We start from the raw sequence: 22,508 nt of genomic DNA on the forward strand, positions 1-22,508 counted from the left end.
TACAATCTATTACACAGCTGAGGAGACACTTACTTTGTATTGTTTAAGCTCATTTTAGGGGATAGTTTTTTTAAAATACTGTTGCATGCCTGTCTTTTATTTTTTCCTTTCTCCAAAAAAAGCAATCCATGCATGTCACGTGGCATAATTTAGGTTGTGTTTGTAGTTTCCATAGAATGTGTGACTCACCTCTAATTGTTCCTCTGGGGGGATGTGGGGTGGGCTCAGGGGCAGGGAGAGAGGAAGGTTAGACTTGTGTGTGGGGGAGGTTTTCCAGAAGGGAATAGAGTAGTGGATGAGTGTACAAAAAGCCCCCACCCTGATTGAATTTCCACACTTTCCCCCCCTCTCTCCACCCTGACTCGGGCAGTGAGTCACTTTTAAAATGAAAAATATTTGTCAGCTGCATAGCCCCAGTCTGAAATTCACTCCCTCTGGGCAGCTAGACAGGGCAGGTGAGGAAACCTGGCTCTCATTACCTGCCAATGAGTCAAGGAGATGGAGGGAGTCCACACACGTCCAAGGCTGCCTCCTTGAGTCTGGGCCAACCTGGGTTAAGGTCAATTCAGTGGCCCCTGCAAGGCTGACACTGCTCCAGGTGTCCACTGAGGGGCTTGGGTCCCTTTCCAGGAAACCCCTGATGGCTTCAGGCTGAGCCACTCAGAGTTGTTTCTGTCACTGAATAAACTCCCAAGGAACTGTGATGACTCAGCCTTGGGAAGGTCTTCAGGCCCATGGGTGACCTGCTTAGACCAAAGTCTGACAACTGAGAACATCTGCCCTCCTCCTCCTCCTCTTGTCCACCCTGGCAGGACTCCCCTCCCCCTCCCATTTTGGGACTAGCTCGGCCCTGGAAGAACCCAGCAGCAGCCTTAGGAGGAGAGCTGGTCCTGTCCTTGACTTCTATCACACAGCCTGGGGGGGGGGGGTGGGGCTGGAGGATGATGGCGTTGGTGAGTTCTCCAGGAAGACTAGAATCAGATCAGGTGTGGGCTCCAAACTCCCCTCACACATCTCAAGAGCCCTGGCACAAACTCAGTCCCCAGTCACCAGACCAAAGGCATTTCCTCGTCAAACTTCAGCACATCAGGCGTAAGAACATCTTTGACTTCTCGAGCAACAGCAGCTTGGTTTTTCCATAGCCGATGAATCGAATTCCATAGTTAATGACCCATGGTCTGACCCATGGTCAGGTCCAGGCCTGCTGGTGGGACCCTGAGCAGGAGCAGCCAGTGATGCCAGGAAGGTAGTGAGGCAGGGTCAGAGCAACCTGGCTCCAGAGCTGGGGAATCTTATCCAAACCCCCCATTTTCCCGATGAGGAAACTGAGGCCCAGAGAAGCTCCATGCCTTGCTAAAAGTCACAGAGGTAGTAAGTAGGTGGCACAACCAGGATTCAAACTAAGGTCCATCGATGCCAAGCCCAACACTGGCACTCAGCACTTTTCCCTGGCACCTCATGGTTGCCTCTCAAAAGTCACGCATGTAGGCTAGGAAAAAATGAGCTCATTAGATTAAGTTGTTTTTGATAAACATGTTAGACGGGCCACACCCGCAGATGGGGCAGGCAGCCCCATCTGGCTTGCAGATTGATTACACGTCAGATGCCCAAGCTTTGGTATGACCCAGAGGATCAGAAGAGGATAAATGGACACATTCCCACCACCCTGTGACTGTGCCCTGCAGAGACACAGACCTTGCCTGCTGACCAGCTGCAGCGCCTGTGGGACTGACATTCTCTCTCAATTCATGACTCCCCCGTGAGATGGGAGCTCTCGGGGGACAGACTGCCACCCTCACTTTTGTGGCCTCGATTAACGCCTAAAGGCACTTTCTTTCAGTCTTTGACTTATTCATTCACTCTACAAGCACCTTTTGAGGACCCCATACCCTCTGCTCGGTGTCACAGAGACTGACCTGAGCCTGACCATTTCCTAAATTCCAGGCCACACACGAAGGGTTAAAAGGGTTATGACGAAGAAACAACGGAGGTCTGAAGAACAGTGTCTTCCAATACACCTTGGTGGGTTGGAAGGGGTCTCGGCAGCCATCTCCTCTAAGCCTTCACTTGATAGATGGAGTTTGCCCAGAGACTGTGAGGTGGGGAGGGGGAGAGGCAGATGGCTGGGGCGCAGAGAAAAGAGAAAGCGGGTAGCAGGAAGGGAGGTGCTCTGGCGGCAGGGGTCCAGGCGTCAAGGTGGAGCCCATCTTCTCCCTGCCAGGGATTACTGTCGGTTTGGCTGCCTTGCCCACCAGTGACGAGTGAACTGCAGCTGGGAGACCCCAGTCTCACCTGCTTCCAGGCCCCAGACTCGATCCTGGAGGCCCCCACACTCTACAGTCCAATGGCCGGTGTCACGGGCTGCACCAGCGAGCTGACTGTAGATTGGTGCATTGTGCCAGCCACACTCGAGTCAGAGATCCTGGGAGAGGCTGCTGAGGTCTTCCCAGCTCAGATTCTATGATTCTGTTTGCCTGGCACAATCTGCCATCTCCAGATGCCACACACTTGCTCAAACTGTACTTCTGTGTCCTCAATGTATCTCCCAGTCATTGCCACGTCTTGGAATCCCTGGCTTCTCCCCAGGCTCAGCCCAGGTGCCACGTCCTATAGGAAGCCTTTGCGGATCCTCCATTGGTTAACTTTTCTTCCCTGAGAGCCAGTCAGTCAGTAAACATTCATTGAGTCCTTACTATGTGCCACCACTATGCTAAGCACTGGGGATACAAAGTGAGCTGGTCTTTGGGTCAGGAAGAGTCGAGTTCAAATCCAGCTTTGGATACTTTCTAGCCCTGTGATCCTGGGCAAGTCATTTAACCTCAGTTTCCTCATCTGTACAATGGGGGTAATAAGAGTTCCCACCTCCCAGAGTTGTTGGTGAGGATCAGATGAGATGATATTTGTAAAGTGTTTTGCAAACCATTAAGAGCTGTATAAAGTCAGCAATTATGATGATGACAATACCCTCTGTATTTACTTACTACTCTGCATTAATCTTCCAATCCACATAGGCTCTTTGAGGGCAGGGATGAATTAATTTTTGTCTTTGGCCCAGGGCTGAGGCTTGTGCCTAGCATCCGGGTGGATGCTCCTGAAAGCCCGGGTCTGACCATGCCACTCCCTTGCTGTCTGACTCTTCATGACCCCATTTGGGGTTTTCTTGGCAGATACTAGAGTGGTTTGCCATTTCCTTCTTAAGCTCATTTTACAGATGAAGAAACTGAGGCAAGCAGGGTGAAGTGACTTGCCCAGGGTCACACAGCTAGTAAGTGTCTGAGGCCAGGTTTGAACACAGGAAGATAACTCTTCCTGACTCTGGCCTGGGGCTCTGTGCACTACGGCGCCACCTAGCTGCCTCACCTCAGGAAACTGCGACTTTCAAAACTGTTCACAATCTGGCTCCTTCCCACCTTTGCGGTCTTACATTTTGCTCTGATTCACACACTCTGATAAAAAGGTCCTCAATGCTGCTCCTCCTGGGGTGCCTGGCTGCTGTCACGCCTCAGTGCAAACCACATCTTCTGCACGAGGCCTCTGCCGTCCCTCTCAAGGCTGGCTCTTTCTCTCTGCAGTTAGCTCACCCTTACCCTGCCCTGACCTGTACAGATGTTTGCTACTGTCTCCTCCATTGAACTCGGAGATCCTTAAGGGAGGGGTCCCCTACTCTTAGCACATAGCAGGAATTAGCTTAATGAATGCTTGCATCTGGCTAGTCCAATGGGACAGTTTTGATTCTGTCTCTGCCTTTCAGGGCCCCTACCTGGTTCAGAGATTGAAAGGGGGGCCTCCCTGAGGAGAGGTGGTCCTTGGCAGATCTCTGGCTCGACCTGGAGTCCCACGTATTCTTCCTTTGCCAGCTGGCCCCACTCATGTGGAGGCTTAGTCCAGAGGCTTCCCCTCTGGGGTGGAGGCTGGCAGCAGCCTCTGGTGCATTGAAAGCCCAAGTAGGAGCTCAGAGATGGAAAGGTGTGTGCTGGGTAAGGAGTGGGGAATGGAGGTGCCAGGTCAAGGGGGCCTCCGGTGCCTGGCCAACAGGTTTGCATGTGACGGTGTGGGCCAGAGGGGTCACTGGAGAGCTCCCAGCCAGAGGGATAGGATTGCACCTCTGGGTAAAAGTGTTCTCTGAAGGCCTTGGACAAGATGGCCTCTGCAGGGTCTTTTACATTTCCCCCCCAGCCTCCCTTTCCCTCCTTCTCTCTGTCTCTGTCTCTCCCTCCCTCTGTCTGTCTGTCACCTAGGTCCAAAGGCTGGCTCTATCACTCACACTGTCTGAGTGATCCTGGTCCCAAGGCTGGCTCCATCCCTCACACTGAACGATCTTGGGAGGATCTCAAGTTGCCTCCCCTACATTAGTTTCCTTCTCTGTAAAATGCCAGATCCAGGCTAGATGGCCTCTGAGGTGATGGAGAAGAGATTGTGGGAAAAGCCCCAGTTACTGGTTGGGGTGAGGTGGTTTGTGGGGGGAGGGGTGGAAGAGGCCCTGTTACCAACGGGATGGTCCTGGGAGCAGAGGGGAGGGGGCCCACTGGGGCTCTGTGGCTTGGGTGGCATGCTAGGCCCTGATCACTGGCTGGGAGAGGAGAAGAGAGGGGAGGGTCACAGGGCAGAGCCAGGTTTCGGATCCCAGAGAACATCTGGACAGTGGCATGTCGCCATCACTCTCCAATCAACCCCCCCCCCCAAAAAACCCCTTTGCTTGCCGCCAGCTTCTCTTCTCCCCCCACTAAGCTCCCAGTTCCTCCTGTTAAAAACGAAAACCAAGACAAAGAAGAACCCCTCACCCGCCGAATTTCAGTGTCTGGATGCCAACAGCTGCAGCGGTACCAGGGCAGCTGCCTTCGGTCCCCCCTTGTCCTGCGCTGTCCCAGAAGGAGGGCGGCGCGCATCTTACAAGATTGGGCGGCTCTTGGCGATCCCTCCGCTCTCTGTGGTCCCGAGGATGTCTGGTCTGTGGGGGCCCCTAGGCCAGGTGAGGAGGGGCGGGATCTGAGGCTCAGAACGGTGGAACCCGGGGTCTCAGGGTAGAGCACGGACCTCCTCCATCCCACCTACGCCTCAGTTTCCCTTAAAGGGCCCACGTGGGCCGCTCGGGAGAGAGACGTCGGCCGAGGAGGTGGACCCTTCCCGGAGCACAGGTAGATGAGGGGCGGGTCAGGGAGAGCCCCGACTGCCTCTTTCCCTCTCTTTCCCCTTCCCACCCTCCATTCCCTGCTCGGACCCCTGACCTCAGGTGCAAAGTGGAGCGCTAGGACCCGGGGGAACGGCCGCCTCGGCCCCTGAACCCCATCCCCCGTCCCCTCTGCCCTGGGCTGGAGGGGCCGAGGAGGTGGGACGGAAGGCCTGGGGGAGGAGCCCGGGCCGGTAGGCCCCGCCCGCCCCGCCCCCTCGGCCCCTCCCTCCCTCCCTCCCTCCCTCGCGGGCTCTGGCTCCGACTCTCTCTCCGCCGGCTCTCTGTGCCCCGGCTGCTGGTGGCTCCGCGCGTCCCTTCCTCGCGCGTCCAGGCTCGGCCACCTCCGCGCAGCCCCGCAGGTAGGGAGCCCACGAGCCTGTCGGGGCTGCACCAGGCTGGGGGAAGGGAGGCTGGGGTCCCTCTGCCTGCTGGGTCGCCGCTCACCTTCGCTTCTGTCCCAGCAGGTGCCCTCAGAGCCCGAGCGGGAGCCGGAGCTGGCCCCGCCGCCGCCGATGATGCCCCTTCTGCCCGTCCTGGCGCTGCTCACCGCCGCCTTGGCCGCAGCCGAGCCAGGTAAGGACGCGCGCGACGCGGGGGAGTTGTCTGAATGTCCTCGCTCGGAGCCCACAGGCACTCTCCGCACCCCTGCTGGTAGCACCCAGATCCCGCTTCTAGTCCCTGCTTGTAACCCCCAGCGCTCCTGCGCCCCGGCCGGCCAGGTCGGCCTTGCTCTCAGCCCCCAGCTCCTCCAGCTCGTCCTCGGCGCCAACTTGCGCCCAACTTGACTGCGAGGAGGCGGCGCTGCGGGGCCCCGACTGGCCCCAGCGGTGGCGGAGGCGGGCGTTGGGAAGGGCGAAGCAAAAGCGCTGGGGGCGCCTGGCCGGAGCGAGGCGTGGGAGTGGGGCAGTGCCCGGCGTGGCTGGGGAGAGTAGAAGGGGACGGTTGGACAACGGGACAGTCTGGGAGGAAAGGCGAGGCGGCTGCGGCAGCTCCCTGAGAGCTCCAGCTTGCGGGGGGGCCCCCTTTCTTTCCTCCCTCTTCAAAAGAGGGGGCAATCCTCATCCCTACAGTGGAGGAAAGACGGCTGGAGGGCAGCTCCCCCTCGCTCAGCCAGCCAGATCGATGTCTGGCCTCGCCTTCCCCTCCCCTCCTTTCTCTGCTCTATTCTCGCCTTCCCTCTCGGGAAAGTTTGTCCCTGTTTTCCCGGCTGCTACTGGAACGAGGGGGCCTTCCTGGGAGCCAGGCCCAGCTCTCAACTTCAGAAGGCGCTCGTACTTTTCTTCTACCTCTGGGTGTGTGTGTGTAGGGGTGTCGCTGTCTCTAGCGGGGAGGAGTCGGCATTTCTCTGCTCTGGACGCACAGTGGCTGCCCTCCGCACTCTCCTGGCCCCCGGGGTAGACCTTCCCGCCCCCATTGACTAATGACTGGGGAAGGCAGGAATGTACCAGACTATATTAAGGACAAGAACGGGAACATGGATGGGAGGGGGCAGCCCTGAAAGCCTTTGTGGCCATCACCTCATTGGCCCCTCTTGGGGGGGGTGGCATGAACAGATAAGGCTGGACAGAGGACTTGGGGACCAGAAACAGGAATTTCTCAGGACAATGGCCACTTGACAAACATGTTCCCTCCCTGGTGGACGGCAGCTGGGGGGAGGGTCTGGGGCTTTGGGAATGGACAAGACTTCACCATCCATCCTCACTTGTCTCACCCGTCCCTGCTCTCCATTTGCTCACTCTGAGTGAGTGCTGGGTGGCTTCCTTGCTCTGGAAACCAGCTGTTTGGGCCAGCAGCTGGGGCTGGGGCTGAGGCAGCTGCTGCTGGGAAGGAGGAGAGGAAGGGTGCCCATCACCACCTTCTGCTTCCTAGCGTTTGCAGTCATCTGTTTTGTGGGAATCTGAGGCCATTTGCACCTCCCCAGGCTGCAGCCAGCCAGAGCATGGGGAGGTGTCCGCAGGCTGCACTGGCTCAGGGGTTTTCCCTCTCACTCAACGAGGTTCACTGTCTGGCAGTACCTGTCTGGGGAAGGTGCCCCAGGCTCGGCCTCTGCCCCCGGGCCCAGGTTACCACATGGCTCGGCAGCTGCTCTCAGACCAATTTGCATCTGAAATTGCTCCCCCTGGATTCTTCCTCACAGGGCAGTCAAGTTGTTTCCTGTACAGGCCTGCGGTGCTGGGGGTTTGGGTTCTTCTCTGCCTCACTCCACATAAAAAGCTTGCCGGGCAGGGCAATGACTCGGAAGTTCACTTGTTCAGACAAAGAGAGGAAGGCTGTGGCAGCCTCAGGCCCAGCGCCTCTCCCTCATGGACCCAGGCACAACCAGAGCAGCCAGGCTTTACCCCTCTTGTCAGAGTACAACGGAGCCCCAGAACCTGGCAGACACTGGTCTCTGTGCCAGGTCAGGAGAATGGGTGAAGAGCGTTCTTCACTGTGTCCATTACCGAGTGGCCTTTGGCGCCCACAGTGACGGGGCAGGCGTGGTGGGGGGGAGGCACAGCCAGATTCCAGGAAAGTAGCCCATCTGTCTTCAGGTGTCCAGGGGCTTGTATATGTGCACGTGCATGTTCGTGTGTGTGGGTAGAAGTGTGTGTGTGTTAGGATGGGGATGGAGATGGTATGAATTAGTTAACTCTTGCAGCAGGAAGAAAGGCTGATTTGCCCGACCCTGGCTGGCCCAGGCTCAGCTGCCAAGTTCAAGAACATCCCAGGCCTCTTAAAAACCTCAGCAGCATAAACAGGATGGTCTGCAGAGCAGTTTGTCTAAGGACCTCTCCGGGAGCTGTGATGGCCCAGCTGTTGTGAGCAGAGGCTCCGCTGGCCCTGGTCACTCATGCATTGGATAGTTTGGTGGCCAAGTGCCAAGGGCAGAGTTGATGCAGGTCAAGGACTGGTCTCATTGACTCGGATCCATGTCACGGGGAGACTTGTGGAAGCCTTTCTCCCCTCTTCCCCTCCAGGCTGTGGCTGTGAGTGGCAGAGATGCCCCGCTGAGCTGTCCAGGACTGCTTTGGCATAGAGAACACAGTATAATGAAGGGGCTGCCAGGGGGAGCAAAGCTGGGCCATTCAGATGAGCGTTCTCCCTGACAGCGTAGGGCTGCGTGTGGAGCCGTGCCTAGTGCCTGGAACGAGGGGCCAAAGATGAGCAAATGCCCTCCAAGCCTCTTCCCGGGATCTGTTAACATAAGGGTTTCTGCTTGGAGGCACCTGGGGCTGGACAAGGGCAATAGCAACGTGCCAATTCTGTGTTTTACCCTCAGAAACTGACCGGGCAGAGATACTGGGAGCCTTCGCTGACTGCCTAACCTAGGCAGAAGTCCTTAGTTCAACAATCCCCTGGGGAACGGAAGGTTAAAGAGGCACACCCCTGGTCAGTTTCTCTTCCTTCCTAAGCATTCCCTGAGACACCATTAACTCATAGTGAGGCGAACAGAGAGTCAATAATGTAACAACCCAAACTCTGGCAAAGTCCCTAGGCCGGCCGAGGCTAGACTCGATCAGGAAGGGGGCCCTTGAGCCCCAGGCACCAGTACCTGCTCTGGAGAGGAGCTGGGTCACCCCAATGTGAGGCCTGCCTTTCCTCTTGCTGAGTCGTAGGGGCGACTCCTCCTCTCCACAACTCCCTTTTTCCACAGAGATCCATCCACCTGTTTCCCAGCCAACCTTTCCCTCTGGAGGCCCCTCTGAGTTGGATGATCCGTGTGTCGGTGAAGCCGGAGGGTGTCACTCAGGGGCCTCCTTGGCATTCCTGGGGCCCCACGACTAGGGAGGGGCAGAGCCAGGACTAGACCTCAGGGTCTTTATGCCCAGGCCAGTGCCTCATCCTGCCACTTCCCCTACACTGCCCTTGCCCAGCACAAGGACTTCCAATAGTGATTTTGAGAAGCTTTGGCTAGATCCATGGCTCCTATGCTCAAGGCTCAAGATGGGGCTCTGGAAGGATGGCAAACAAGAGACAGTTTGTCCTTATCCTGAACGAGCTTACAGGAGGACACCTTAGCAATGTACAGGGCTGAGAGGGGAGGACTCTATGTAAGAGATAGGGATAGATAGTAAGAGATAGGACCGTGAGGATCCTCCCTGAGCGGATGATGAGGGAAGGCTCCAGGTAGGAAGCTGGGCCTTGAAGGCAGGCAGAAATGTGTAGGGGTGGGGGAGGGGATAGAACCTGTGTGAATGCGTAGAGACAAGAGAGGCAACAGGGGGCAGCCACAGGAGCCTAACTGTAGTGCTCTGAGGGACCTCAGAGTTTATGTAGTCAAACTGATTGTACGGCTGGGGAAGCTGAGACTCAGAGAAATGGTTTGCCCAGGTCACATGGATGGCAAATGTAAAGCACATAAACGGAGTAGAGTTGGAGGTGGGGAGGGCAGTCTGCTGCTGGGCATTGGCCGCTTCACTCCAGGGTAAACTGGGGAGGGGCTGGGCTCCAGCTGGGGGCTGCCCTTTCCGCTTAAAGCAAATGGAAGAGGGAGCACTTGGCCTCTGCAAGGACTGTGTAGGACCTTGGGATCAGGCATCGAGCAGGGCAGGCTCCAGATAGCTCACTGGGCTACCCAGTGGTAAATGGGGGACAAATGCGGGACGAGTGCTCAGCCAGAGCTGTGCAGCCTGGCCCAAAGCATTCCCTGTTCTTCAGATTTCACACATCCTTGAACCTGGCCTGCGAAACAGTTTTGAATTTCAGCAAAACGTGTTTTTCTGGGTCAGACTTCTCTTCTGTGTGTTTTAAAATACTCTATTTCTTTTTCAGTGCTATATTTAAAGAAACCTAGAAGTCGTGTTTCACTGAAAGTGTCGCCCTTAGATTGGGATGTGGCCATAGCCCCAAGGAAGTGTGCATGCTAACCTGAATATGTAACTTGGGGGGCCAGTTCCTGCCGAGCTTTCTCCCTGGTGCCTCAGTGACATGACTAAGGCCAGGATGTCACTGGCCTGGGTGACCCCAGTTCCTGTTTTGCCATTAGAATTTGGGAGGCTTTCTTGGGGCCCAGAGCAGTCAGGGACCTGCTCAGGGTCATGAGGGATCTAAATGACCCTCTCTCAATTATTCTGGAGTTTAAGTGTGTGGGGGTTGGGGTGCCTAAACCCAGGACCCAGAGCCCTGGCTTTGCCTGTCTCGTCAGCTAGTGGGAGAGAAGGCCTGGGATTCGGAGGCCCAGACATGTACAGACTGATTATACCAAGAGTGTCTCAAGGTGGGCAGCCAATGGGGGATCGTCCAAGGACCTGGGGAGGGCCATGGGACAGAAGAGCTGTATTCAGGTATGTGAAGGTGGGATTAGCCGTGTTCTGCTGGGCCCCAGGAGGCAGCCCCCTCGGAGGTAGGTGGAAGCCACAGAGAAGAGGTTTAGGTTTGAGATGGGGGAGCTCAGCCCAGGAGGAATGGGTCGACCTGAGGCCCGCTGGCAGAGGCAGGTGACTAATCCTTGGGTGTGTTGCAGATAGAGGGATTCTTGTTCAGGTGGAGGTCAGACTAGATAATGCATGAGGGTCCCTGTGCTGAGCTGGGACTGTTTTCCATCTGTTCTCTTAAGATGAATGACTGCTGCAGCCGGCCCAGGAAAGGTACAGACCAGCTCCCCTTGCCGGAGCTGCTGGCTTCCGGCGATCCCTGGCCCAGGCTCTCAGCCTCCCGCTCCTGCCCCCAGAAACTCCCCCCAGACCAGTGCAGGGGCCTCTGCCAGAGGTCTCCTCCCTGCTCACAGAATTGGCTCTGGTGGCTGTGAGGCCCTTCCCGACACTCCAAGGCTAGAATTCCAAGGCCTTGGATAACAACTTGGGCCCCCTGGAATGTTCCAGGCCCAACTTAAATCCCACCTTCTCCAGGAAGCCCTCCCCCGCCTCCGTCTTCCCTCTGGGCTCAGCTTGTCCAGGGCTTCTTTGGCCACAGCCATTTGCAGGCTGTTTCCCCACTACAGCAGGAGCTCCTTGAGGGCAGGGATTGGTTTTGTCTGTCTTTGTATCTATCCCCAGTGCTTAGCACAGTACCTGGCACAAGTAGGTGCTTCATAAATGTTTACCGACTGACTCTCTACCCTGATTACAACACAGAGCAGTGGGGATCCATTTCGTGATCCTAAGGACTTTGATATAACATGCATACTTATACCTTGAGGAAATTCCTCAATCTGGTGCTGAGAAGTGTTCAGCCTGGGGGATGGGCTTTCCAGATGGCCATCCCCCGTTTATGTTGAATAGCCCAGAAAATCCTTAGGGAAGTCGGCCCGTCCTCTTCTTCACCTGTGCCCTCATTTCCTTCCATCTTCACTCCTCCATGGACTCCTTGGGCTCCCCAGAAAGGGTGCACGCCCCTCCTTGGTCCCTGGGCTGACGTTAGGTGATGTCCTTTGGCCTTGATGAGGCCCCTCGACATCTCTGAGCGCTTTTGACCCTCATTGATGGAAGCCTGGTTAACAATCAGACCGTTTTGGGTGAAGGATCCACATTCCTTCCCATGCCCCTGGGAAGCCAGGACTGCCGAGGCCTCCGAGCACATCCTCTTGCTGTCAGCACCTGGAAAGACCCAGAGTGAGGAGGAGCCCCTGGGGTACTGAAGGCAGGGCCTCCCCTGAGAGCCTTCACGCTGGCTCCTGGATGGGCTGGATGGAGAAGCCCCTTCCCCCTTTCTCCCCTTTGATTCACCCCTCCCCTCTTTCTTGAAAGGCAGCAGGGAAGGTCAGGAGGCCTCATGGGAGGTCCTTGGGAAAGTGGAACCCTGGTGACCTTGACAAGGACCAGAGCTAAGCACTTCTGGGGTTTGGACTTTGTTTCCTTAGGAAAGAGACAGGACAATGTAGGAGCTGATGGCCGAGCCAGTAAGAAAGTACCTGAGAGTGGCTTGTCTTGGACTCCTTGGAAGTGACAGTGACGCTGTCCAGGATAGTCAGTCAGCTTGTGGGGGGCTGATTTCTAATCATTCTCTGCCAATCAGGCAGTTAGTAAACATTCTTTAAGTGCCTACTGTGTGCCAGGGACAGGACAGAACTCTTCTTCCCCTGGGAATGAACGGATCCCCAAGTCATGGGAGCCATGTAGAAGCCCTCTCTTTGGCTCCTCATTAGCATCAGCTCCCTGAGCAGTCCTGGCTCCTCTGGCAGCCCTGGGGATGGGATCCTGGGGAGGGGACCCCCCCCCAGAGGGAAGACCCCCCCCCAGAGGAAACTCTTGGATTGGTCCCTGGGAGACAGAACGTTGCCTGGGGAAGTCTCTCTAGCAGACGTGGTGATTCTTGGCGGGAGTTTTTCAGTTTTTCTGTTGGCGCCTGAGTTGTTGCAGCCCTCCCCCGCGCCAGTTTGATATTCTCTCTAGATAACACTGGGAAAGCGGCCCCTGAGCTCTGCAGCCGAGCTGGGCCGGGCAGAAGCCAATCTTCGCCTGCAGGTGCAGACTTGAGATCTAGGGAGAAAGGAAGAGCTTCCTGTGCACCGGGTCCCCTTCTCCCTCTCCTTCCCTTCCCCCAACCTGAGCCAGACGCCAGGGCCTGGTTCATTCATTGACGTCATCAAGGGGTGAGCAATGATGAAGCTCCTACTGTGTGCTCGGCACTGTCTTGGGGATGCAAAGGCAAAGCTAAATAATCCCTTCCATCGAAGAGCTTCTGCTCCATCTAGGGTAGTTCCCCCGCCCTCCCCTCCCCCCCTTCAGATGACTGCCAGCCTAAGGACCAGAGCACGGGGGGCCAGTCTGTGTAGGGGAGAAGGAGCCAGGGGAACCTGAGCAAGTACCATAGCTGAAAGGGTACTCTGAGGGCCCCCCAGGCCTGAACAATTCTGAAGCCCCCCAGGAGAAAGCCTGGAGATGCCGGGAGCAGGGCCCTGAGGAGATTCCTGGAGCCTTGCCATGAAGGCCTGCCACCATGGGGGCAGCGTGAGGGCACACGGGAAGAGCCCAGGGCTTGGTCACAAGTGGGCATGCTCCAGCTGGGGCCAAGGGCGCCTAAGCTGGCTTCTGCTGCCTCCCCTTTCCACAGGAGACAGGCAGGAAGGCATGGAAGGTGGGCGGGCACAGGGAGATAGACCTCAGACCCCAGTCATTCTTTGAGGGCCTCACCGGGGACATCTGGGGGAGATGCTCTCCTGCCTTCTTCCCCTGCAGGGCCTTGCTGTTCCTCTTTGCAGAGTTGGGCACAGGCCCCACCAGTGATAAGCTGTTCAGGGCTTGGCCCCAGGTTGCCACGTCTGACTTCTCTGTTCTGTCTGCCTTTTCTGCCTGTTCTGGCCAGAGGGAACTGGCCAGGGGCAATTGCAGTGGTGCAGAGGTGGGGATAGTCTCAGGCAGTGAAAAGGAGATGATGATGATGACGATGGTTTGGAGTCCTTTGGGGAGAGACCTCTCATTGGATGCTCACAAGTCATCCACATCGGTGGCTCCCAGATGCGTCAAAGGTGGGTGGGCACCAGGCCAGCTGCTGTGAGCATTCTCCTTAAGCGCCAGCCCCCAGCCCTGATAACCCCTGGCTCTCTGGACTTCCCTGGATTCTGTTTCATGCTCCCATAAAGTGGTTGGACACAAGCTCATTCTCGGTTTTTTCTTGGCCAGCTTACCAAGGAGGAAATTTGAAGGAATGTAATAGAAGCAAAGAGGGGAGGCCAATAGTTTTTAATATCTGGTAGCTCAGATCAGCACTCCAGGACTGTTAAATGAATTTTAATTACTTGCCTCACACATTTGGGGCATTTAGAAATTGACTTTTCCATTGAAGGGGAACACAGCTGGGGGAGCAGAGGGGGCCCAGATCCCTCAGTGAGAAGACCCCCCCAACGAAGGCCAAAAGTTGGCATCCATTAGGACCAATGGGAGGTGCTACTCCCTTGTAACTTCCTAACGTCTTGAAGAATGCAGTTTTCTATTCATTCCCCAAGCCCTTAGGGTAGAACCTTTAAAAACCTCATGCCAATGTTTTAAGAAATGTTCATCTGTCTGAATATTTCAGGAACTCTCTCTGTGATTATGTGCATGAGTATATATGCATATATTATGTGTGTACAGATGTATATATGTGGGTATGCATGTGTGCAAATGTGTGTGCATGCATGTGTGCACATGTGTGGTATGTATTGTATATGCATGCATGTGTGTGGTGCATTATGTTAGTGTTGTGAGCATGTGTATATATGGGCATGCATATGTGTGTGAGGGACTCCTGGCTCCCCAATGTCTCATACATGGAATTAAAGCCACTTCTCCAGGAAGACATTCCTTGTTCCTAACATGGTCAGGATGCCTCGGCCCCAGCAGAGCATGTTGCAGTCAGATGTTCTTGCCAAAGGCACCTTGACCCCCAGCCTCCATGGGTGGCTCACCTGGGGTGCTCTCCAGCCCCTTAGCGGTGGCTCAGCTGACATGTCCAGCACATACAAGTGTGAGACAAGTCGCCAAAGCCACGCCATCTCCAGGACCACAGAACCCGCCTCCCGTAGTCAGGTAGAGCACCAGGCAGGCTGGACGCTGAGGAGCTGTCCACATTACTTTGATGGAAACATTTGCTATTGACTTTGATGGCCTGAGATTAGGTTGTGATGGGGCCCAATGGCCAGCGTGGCTTGAGCTCTGTTCCCCTTGGCTCTCTCTGCTGCTGCCTTGTCCACTGCCACATAGACCACACTGGAGCGGGGTCTGGCTCCAGCACCCCCTGTTTGAAGGGGTCCAGTCCCAGTGGAGAGCAGCGAGTTGGGGATGGGCCTAGAGTCTATGCCACCTCAGTCATTCGACCAGCATTTATTAAGTGCCTGTTGTGAGCTGGGCTCTGTGCTTGGGGTTGGGGCTGCGAGGACAAAAATGAGAAGATCCTTACCTTGAGAGAGCTTACTTTCTAATGGGGTGGGTCTAGAGGTGGGGAAAGCATGTAAAGACAAGTGGAGAAATGGTACAAAGTAATTTGGGGGGGGAGACCCCTGGGGAGATCCAGACGATCCTCTCACCCCAGCCCCATCCTGCCTCTGCGGCTCTGTCCTCCTTGCTTTCTGGGCTGCCTTTGAAGTGTGCTTCCCAAATTTGGGAAGTCATTTCCAGCTCCGAGTGTGTCCCAGAGCACTGCCTACCTTGCTCACTGTGGCAGGCCTGCCTCGGTGCCCCACGCCAGGCTGCCTCTCTCATAGCCCGCATGTCAGTGGGCACAGAGGGCTCCCCATGCAGCTCAGGAGGCCTTGCTGACGCAGTGCCCCGACCCTGGAAGCTTCCCCTGACTGCTCCCACTTATGGCCTCCATTCTGCAGCTCCTGCTCCTCCTCCCTCCCCATGACCCTCCAGCTCAGTTCCAGGACCCTTCCCCCGATCTTCCCCAGCCTTTCCACAGATGAGCTTCTGTGAACTCAGAGCCGTCCCTTTCCTGCTTTGCTGTTCAGTCAGCACTCCTCTTCTGTCCCTTCTGTGTTCCCTCCCACCAACGAGGTCGGTTAGCATGCCAACACGTCCTAGCATTCTGTGCCCCTAGACCCCCTAGGTTGGCTTCAGCTGTTGAGAATCACTTTCCTTTAAACCTTTCTTGTTGAAATACCTTTGGGAGCGGCCCCTCTCTAAATTACTGTGATTATATGTGAAATCTAAAAAGTAGCGTACAGCAACAACAATGAACGGAGCTGAGAGATGAACCAGCGTCTCTGGCCATCTTGGTGGGTAGGTCCTTGGGTTTGAATCAGTAGTAACCATTTTCCTAAGGAAGGAGAGCTTGATATGAAGCAATTAGCAGCCGTTTCCTTCCAACGTCTAGGGATGCCGGGGGAAGACAGGACTGGGAAGCTTTGCCTTCTTAAGCAATACGATGGCAGCCTCCATTTTCTTGGCTTGAATCTTGGAAATAGCAATCAGGAAGTCGTGTGTCCTAGTTAGCGCAGGAACGTGTCTTGGTTTTTTGGGGTTTTTTGGTCAGGGGATGGGGAGAAGGGAGCAAGCTTCTGGATGAGGGGGGTCTTGGGAGCCATGGAATATCTCCTGTGGTGATTCTAGAGCTTCTCTCCCACCACCAGACTATTTTCAACCGTGCGCTTAGAACCAAACATGATTGTTGAGCTCCAACTCTGGCCTCGGCCTTACTTTTAAGGTTTCATTTCATGAAAGTCTGGTGTTTTATTCATCTTGAGCCACCTCCTTTGCCCAAATACACTCTGCTTTAAAGAGAATCCCAGCCTTGGCAGGGGCTTCAATGAGGGTGAAATAGAGGCTGGCACCAGTCCCCCAGAGGGGATCGCCCTGGAGCCATGCTTGGCCGGTCTCGAGGTAGTTGGTCTATGCTTCCTTGGCTTCCCAAAGTCATGAAGTTATCAGAGTGTGTTTGTTCTTGGAAATCGCTCCAGGAAGTCCATCCCTCTCCTCCAGGGTCCCTCGGCTCTGCTGTTGGTATTTCACGGTTCTGGGAATCTGGGGCCATGGCTCTGCCAGGGAACAACCAGCTCCTTGGGGCTCCTAGCAGCCGCTTTTTGAGATGAGCTACGTTAGCCCCATGTGAATTGTTTGCTTGCAATGATGGCTTAATGTAGACTGTTCTTATAGCCCCCAAAATTCTGAGGGTCCATAGAAAGTCCTCCTTAAAATGCTCCAGATCTTTTCTGTGAAAAGTACTGAATGGGGTGGGACCAGTCCACTTCCCAGTAAGAGAATAAGATGGTGCTGGGTTTGGGCAGGGGCTGGGCATCTGGTTCAGTGAGCTGGGGAATTCCGGGGGATGTGGGGGCTGCCATTGTTAGCACTAATGGGCATGAGCCTTCCAGGCCTCTGGGGTCTTGCTGAGAGGGCTGGCCCTCCAAAGACGCAGATTGTAGCCCATTCACACCTGCCTGGCCATCTTGGTTGATTCTTATCCATGTCCTTCCTTCACTTCTCCCCAGAGGCCTGGGGGCCTTCCTCCGCTTCCTGCGATGGAGCACATGGGAGCCTCTCCCCTGAGGGTTGGTCCTGTGTCTTTAGCCCCTGCCAGACAGATACCTCATCACCTCGCCATGTCCCCAGCTGAGCTTCTCTCTCCTGCCTTTCCTCCTGACTTCCCTAGCTCAGCTCGGGAGCCAGCCATCTTCCCAGTTACTTGGACTCCAAACCCTGGAGGCCTCTGAGCCTCCCCCCTTCCCTTCTCCTCCCCTCCCTATGTGGATGCCAGTCTTCTGGGCATCCCTTCCATCAGGTCCCTTCTTTGTGGCTTTGTTTAGACCCGCATCACCTCTCATCTGGCCCATCACAATGGCCTCCTCATTCACCCCCTGTGACCAACCCATCCTTCATAAAGCTGCCAAGAGAGTCTTCTTAGCATACGGATCCGATGCCATCCCTCCTCTGCTCATAGACCTCTGATGGATTCCCATTGCTAGAGGACTTGCCTTTGAATTAAGCCTTAGATGCTCACTAGCTGTCTGACCTGAGCAAACGGAGCCTCAGTTTTCTCATCTGTAAAGTGGATAAAACATAATAACACCTACCTCCTAGAGCTGTTGTGAGACTCCAATGAGAGTATTACTAAAAACCTTAGGTGGTGTTATGATGATTTCACCCCGTGCCCTGTTAGTGACACCATGGCCTTCCCAGCCCTGTTTGCCAAGCGCAGTCCCACTGGACCTGCTGTCGTTGGGACTGTTTGGTCCAGTGGCTGTACTTGAGATCTTGGTGGAGGGGCCCAGAAGGCTCTGGGATGGGTGGTCCAGGAGGTGAGATCCTGGACTTTTGGGTCTGAGGAATTTTTGTGTACACAAAAGCCATAATTAGCATTGTTCCCAAGGCAGCCATGACAGTGGATTTATCTGACATTTGTCGGGGCCTTTGGACCAGAGCGCAGGAGAGTTCTCTGCACATGCCTATGATTAATAAAGGTTGATTGATTAATTGATTGATTGAGGCATTTAAAATAAGAATTCCAATGTGTAGAGAATTTCAAGGGCCTTTCCCTGGTCAGTTTCCACATGTGTGGCCAGAAGGGCCACGAGGTCGGTTTCCGTAATTGTCACCAGAAGCCCCTCATCTGCTCAGGAGACTGTAACCTCCTTGAGGGCAGAGACTAGCTCATTTTTGGCTTTGTCTACACAGAACCTGGGGCAGACCCAGGCACCCACTGGGGCCTTGATGGTAGCTGGATGAGTTGATCTGAAATGGGACTTCCCTTCTGTCCTTTCACCCCTACAAGTCCCCTGACCTCCTTTCCCCTCCTCAGCCATTTCATTCTTTGGGATGACGGACACCCGCCTGATGTCCCTGATTCAGATGGCAGGTCTTTCTCTGGCCTGGGGAGATCAATGTGATTGAAAGTGAGGTTCTGCAGGGGATTGAGGTACAGGGGCAGGCACATCCTCTTGGAGCCAACACCCTTCTGGTTATGCTGTGCTAGGCCATCCCCCGTTGGAATGGGAGCGGGGAGGGGGAAGAGAAGTGCATTGGATTAGGACCAGCTTTCCTCTTCAAGGCTGCTTATGGAGGTGGGATATTGACTGACTCAGAGCCACTCCCAGGAGCCCTGACACATTGGGCCTTACTGTTCAATGGGTCAGTCTGGATGTCATCTCTCAAAGCTGTGGGACCGAGGTGGTCAGGCCTCCATTTCGACAGATGCACGGCCATTTTGGTGATTGTCCCCACTTCCATAGCTAGGTAACATAGATATGAGGGGGCTTGGTTTCTTTATCAGTTAATGGGTTGATTGGATGGCTTCTAAGGTCCCTCCCCCGACCTAGTGATTCTGTCATACTTTAAGTCTAGCAGGCTAACAGATTTGGTGGGTAGAGAGTTCACCGTTTTCAAGATAAGACAGTTGGGGGGCAGCTAGGTGGCTCAGTGGATAGAGCAGCAGCCCTGAAGTTAGGAGGACCTGAGTTCAAATCCAGCCTCAGACCAAACACTTGACACTTAACTAGCTCTGTGACCCTGGGCAAGTCACTTAACCCCAATTGCTTAAAAAAAAAAAAAGGCAGTTGGAAAACTAAGTATGGACAGAGGTGCTATGGACTCGCTGTGGGATTTTGGATGAAGTTATCACTTCCCCAGGCCTCAGTTTCCTCTGCTGTGAAATCAGGGGGTTGGGCTAGATGGATTTCTGCTGAGGATCTTGGGTTCCTGGCGTGCGGGAGGTGCTCATTTCTCCTTCTCATTTTGTCATGGTCAACCCCACTTCTCCCATCTTCTCTCACTGATTGCAGCCTCCTTCATCATCTCCCCTCCCCAGTTGCCAGCCTCTATCTGTCTACTGGCTGCTTCCCTGCAGCCTTCTGACATGTCCACGTCTCTCTCCTTCACACTCGACCCCTCCCTCTACTCACTGCCTGCCCTTGTCAGCTAGAAGTCCAGAGAGAGCTGCCCCCACTTCCTCTCCTCTCCTCCTGTCCTCTGTGCTTTGTAATATTGGCCTTTGGTCCTCATTGCTCGATTGAAACAGCTCCTCTCTCTCTCTCTCTCTCTCTCTCTCTCTCTCTCTCACACACACACACATACACATACTGTTTCCTCTCTGTCTCTTTCTCTCCCTCTTTCTCTCTTTTCCTTTCTTCCTTCTCTTTCTCTTCCTTTCCCTCCTTCCTCCTCCCTCCTTCCCTCCTCTCTCTCTGTCTGTTTCTCTCTCTGTCTCTGTCTGTCTGTCTGTCTCTCACACACACACATACACTGTTTCCTATCTCTGTCTCTCTCTGTCTCTCTGTCTGTCCCTCTCTCTCTCCCTCTCTCCCTCTCTCTCTCTCTCTCTGTCACACACACACACACTCTCACACTGTTTCCTATCTCTCTCTGTCTCTCTTTCCCTCTCTCTCTTTTCCTTTCTTCCTTCTCTTTCACTTCCTTTCCCTCCTTCCTCCGCACTCCTTCCCGCCCTCTCTCTCTCTCTCCTCATCAGTTCCTATGGGATTAATGATCATCTCTGTGTGAATGACTGCCAGATCCCACGTCCACTCCCATTCTGTCTCCCATGTCACCAGCTGCCTGTTGGACGCTCAGTTGTGCATCCTCCAATATCTCAACCTCAATGTGTCCAAGATGAGACTCATCACCTTCTCCACCCCCAGCCCTTCCCTCTTTCAGCCTCTCCTGTTTTTGCTTCCAACTGCCCGAGTCTCTGACCCTGGCATCATCCAGGCCCCTTGCTCTCACCCACTCCATTGACTGAGCCCTCTCCACTCCCACATCTGCCATCTCAGCTCAAGCCCTCCTCACCTTTCACCCAGATTATCCCAAGGTCTCCTCATTGATCTCTTTGTCTTGGGTCTCCCTATCTCTGAGGCAGGGATTTTCCTGCTTCTCAGGAAAAGCTGAAATCAGGCTAGTTATCAGAAGGACCTTTGTGCTTTCTTGCCCTCCTCCTCTTTCCCGGGGGGGTAGGAAGGCATAACGATTGCAGCGACACTTCTACTTGCTGACCAGAGACTGACCTCTGGCAGGGACCTCACGGGCCATCCATGCCAACTCCCTCCTTGGACAGGGAAGGACATTGAGGACCAGGGAGGGGAAGGGACTTGTCACACAGGGAGTAAGAGTGAACACCAGATTTGAATCCCGGCCCTTTGACTCTGGAACCAGTGTTCTTGCCACTGAACTAGGCTGCCTTCATCAACATTGTTATCCTCAGTTTATGTATAAGGAAACTGAGGCTCAGGAAGTAAGCTTTTCCATGGTATGCTAAGTGATAGAGGGAGGGCTTTTGGACTTGTAGGGGTGTAGCCTTTCTTGGTCTGAAGCAGGGGCAGCTGCTGAGCACCATGACATGGCTGAAATGGCGGGAGGAGCTTGGAGGACAGGTATGGGACAAAGATGGGGATGGAGAAAAGAACAGGGATGGGGGTGGGGATGGGGACAGGGATGGGGGCAGGGATAGGGGCAGGGATGGCTTGGTTTTCTTAGTTCCCAGGAGGCTGAGGTGAGAGGGTGAGGGCGGGCTATTTGTCATGGCCGGGGACACCAAGGTTCAGCCCACCCTGCCAGGACGAGGCTCTTCAATGCCAGGGCTGGACGTGGGAGGGAGGCCGCCATCCCTCATTACTGTGACTGGTGGTGAAAAGAGAAAGGCGGGCTAGGGGTCTCTGAGGTTTTAGGTTTCCCCAGGTATTTGCAGGAATAAAAGTGGCCGTGTTTGGAGAATGAAGCCTGGGAGAGGCGGCCAGGAGCTGGCATCCCCAGCTGGGCTCTGGAATGCTTGGGTCTGAAATCCCCTCCTCGGATCCTCCTCAGATTCCCCGGGAGCCCCCGGGAGTACCCCCACCCCGAGAAACTGCTGGCAGGAGGTGGCGCTGTCTCCTCCAAGCAGTACTGCAAGTGGGGAGTGGGTCAATGTGATAATAGCAATTGTGAGAGTGATAGGCAGGGGAGGAAGTAAGCATTTGGTAAGTGCCTACTATGTGCCAGGCACTGTGCTGAGTGCTCTACAAGTATTATCTCATTTGATCCTCACAATAACCCTGGGAGACAGATGCTGTTATGATCCCCATTTTACAGTTGAAGAAACTGAGGCAGAGGCCAAGTGGCTTACTCAGGGTCACACAGCTAGGAAGTGTCTGAGGCCGGATTTGAACTTGCATCTTCCTAACTTGAAGTCCCCCAGATGCTGAGAGGATTTCTGTCTTTGAATTGAGCTTGCTGTCCTGGGAAATGTGGGTATGGTGCCAGAGCAACCCAGAGGCTTTCAAAACAAAGTGCTTTAAAAAAATTTTTAAAGCTTTGTTTCAGTCCCAGGCAGGTGTCATGGCAGGAGGGAGAAAGAACTCAAAGCTTCATTTTCCTTAAGTGGTGAAAACTTAGGAGTTGAGGAACCACTGAACCCCTTGGAAAGGAGCCTTCCCTTCCCAGAATCTTGAACCCAGGGCCGACCAGCCCAGATTTCCTGGATCACAAGTGAGGATGAGCTGTCCCGTGAGCGATGGCCACACCTGGCCACCATCTAGATGGGGATGGGCTGGGAGCCCTCTGTCCCATGGGCTGTCCTTTCTATCCCAAATGACTCACAGATGAGTAATTATGTTAAAATTATCTTCTGGGAACTAATGGGTGATGGCACAACCTCTCACCTTCCAAGTCCGGGGTCCAGATGTGTGGTCCCCAGGATGAAGTTTCCATCTCTACTCACCTGGGATTCCCTGGGCGAGCACCTGGCTTAATGCTGCAGAAGCTCAGCACCTGCTCTGGCCTGGACCAGAGTCCCCCAGAAGACACTGGCAGGGATCACTCAGAGAGACAAGAGACCCAAGAGGGCCCTGAGGTTGTGATCATGTCTCTTCATGCCCATGGCAGCATGGTTGGAGGGACCCCAAGCTCTTGTAACCCAAGCCCCTCTCCAGGATCTGAGGAGAAGAACCAAGCTGAGGACCCCTGGCCCAGCATGGAGGGCCCTTCCTTCCCTCCCTCCCTCTTTTCCTCCCTCCCTCCTTTCATCCCTCCCTCCTTCCCTC

General features: G+C 54.8%; 1 protein-coding gene across 2 annotated transcripts in view; it reads left to right on the top strand.

Moving 5' to 3' along the window:
• The first annotated feature begins 5,455 nt into the window (after nt 1-5,455).
• COL18A1 (collagen type XVIII alpha 1 chain) overlaps nt 5,456-22,508 on the top strand; it is a 130,726-nt gene continuing 113,673 nt past the window's right edge. Inside the window, exons 1-2 of one of the 2 annotated variants that reach the window (XM_027857412.1) lie at nt 5,456-5,529; nt 5,635-5,743. In XM_027857412.1, coding sequence (XP_027713213.1) covers nt 5,683-5,743 — 61 coding nt within the window. In that variant the 5' untranslated portion in view covers nt 5,456-5,529; nt 5,635-5,682. Of the gene's footprint in view, nt 5,530-5,631; nt 5,744-22,508 lie in introns of both variants that reach the window. The other variant, XM_027857413.1, reaches the window with a different exon arrangement.

This window comes from Vombatus ursinus, unplaced genomic scaffold (assembly GCF_900497805.2).
Source record: "Vombatus ursinus unplaced genomic scaffold, bare-nosed wombat genome assembly UNPS02012147.1, whole genome shotgun sequence".
Classification (NCBI taxonomy): Eukaryota; Metazoa; Chordata; class Mammalia; order Diprotodontia; family Vombatidae; genus Vombatus; species Vombatus ursinus.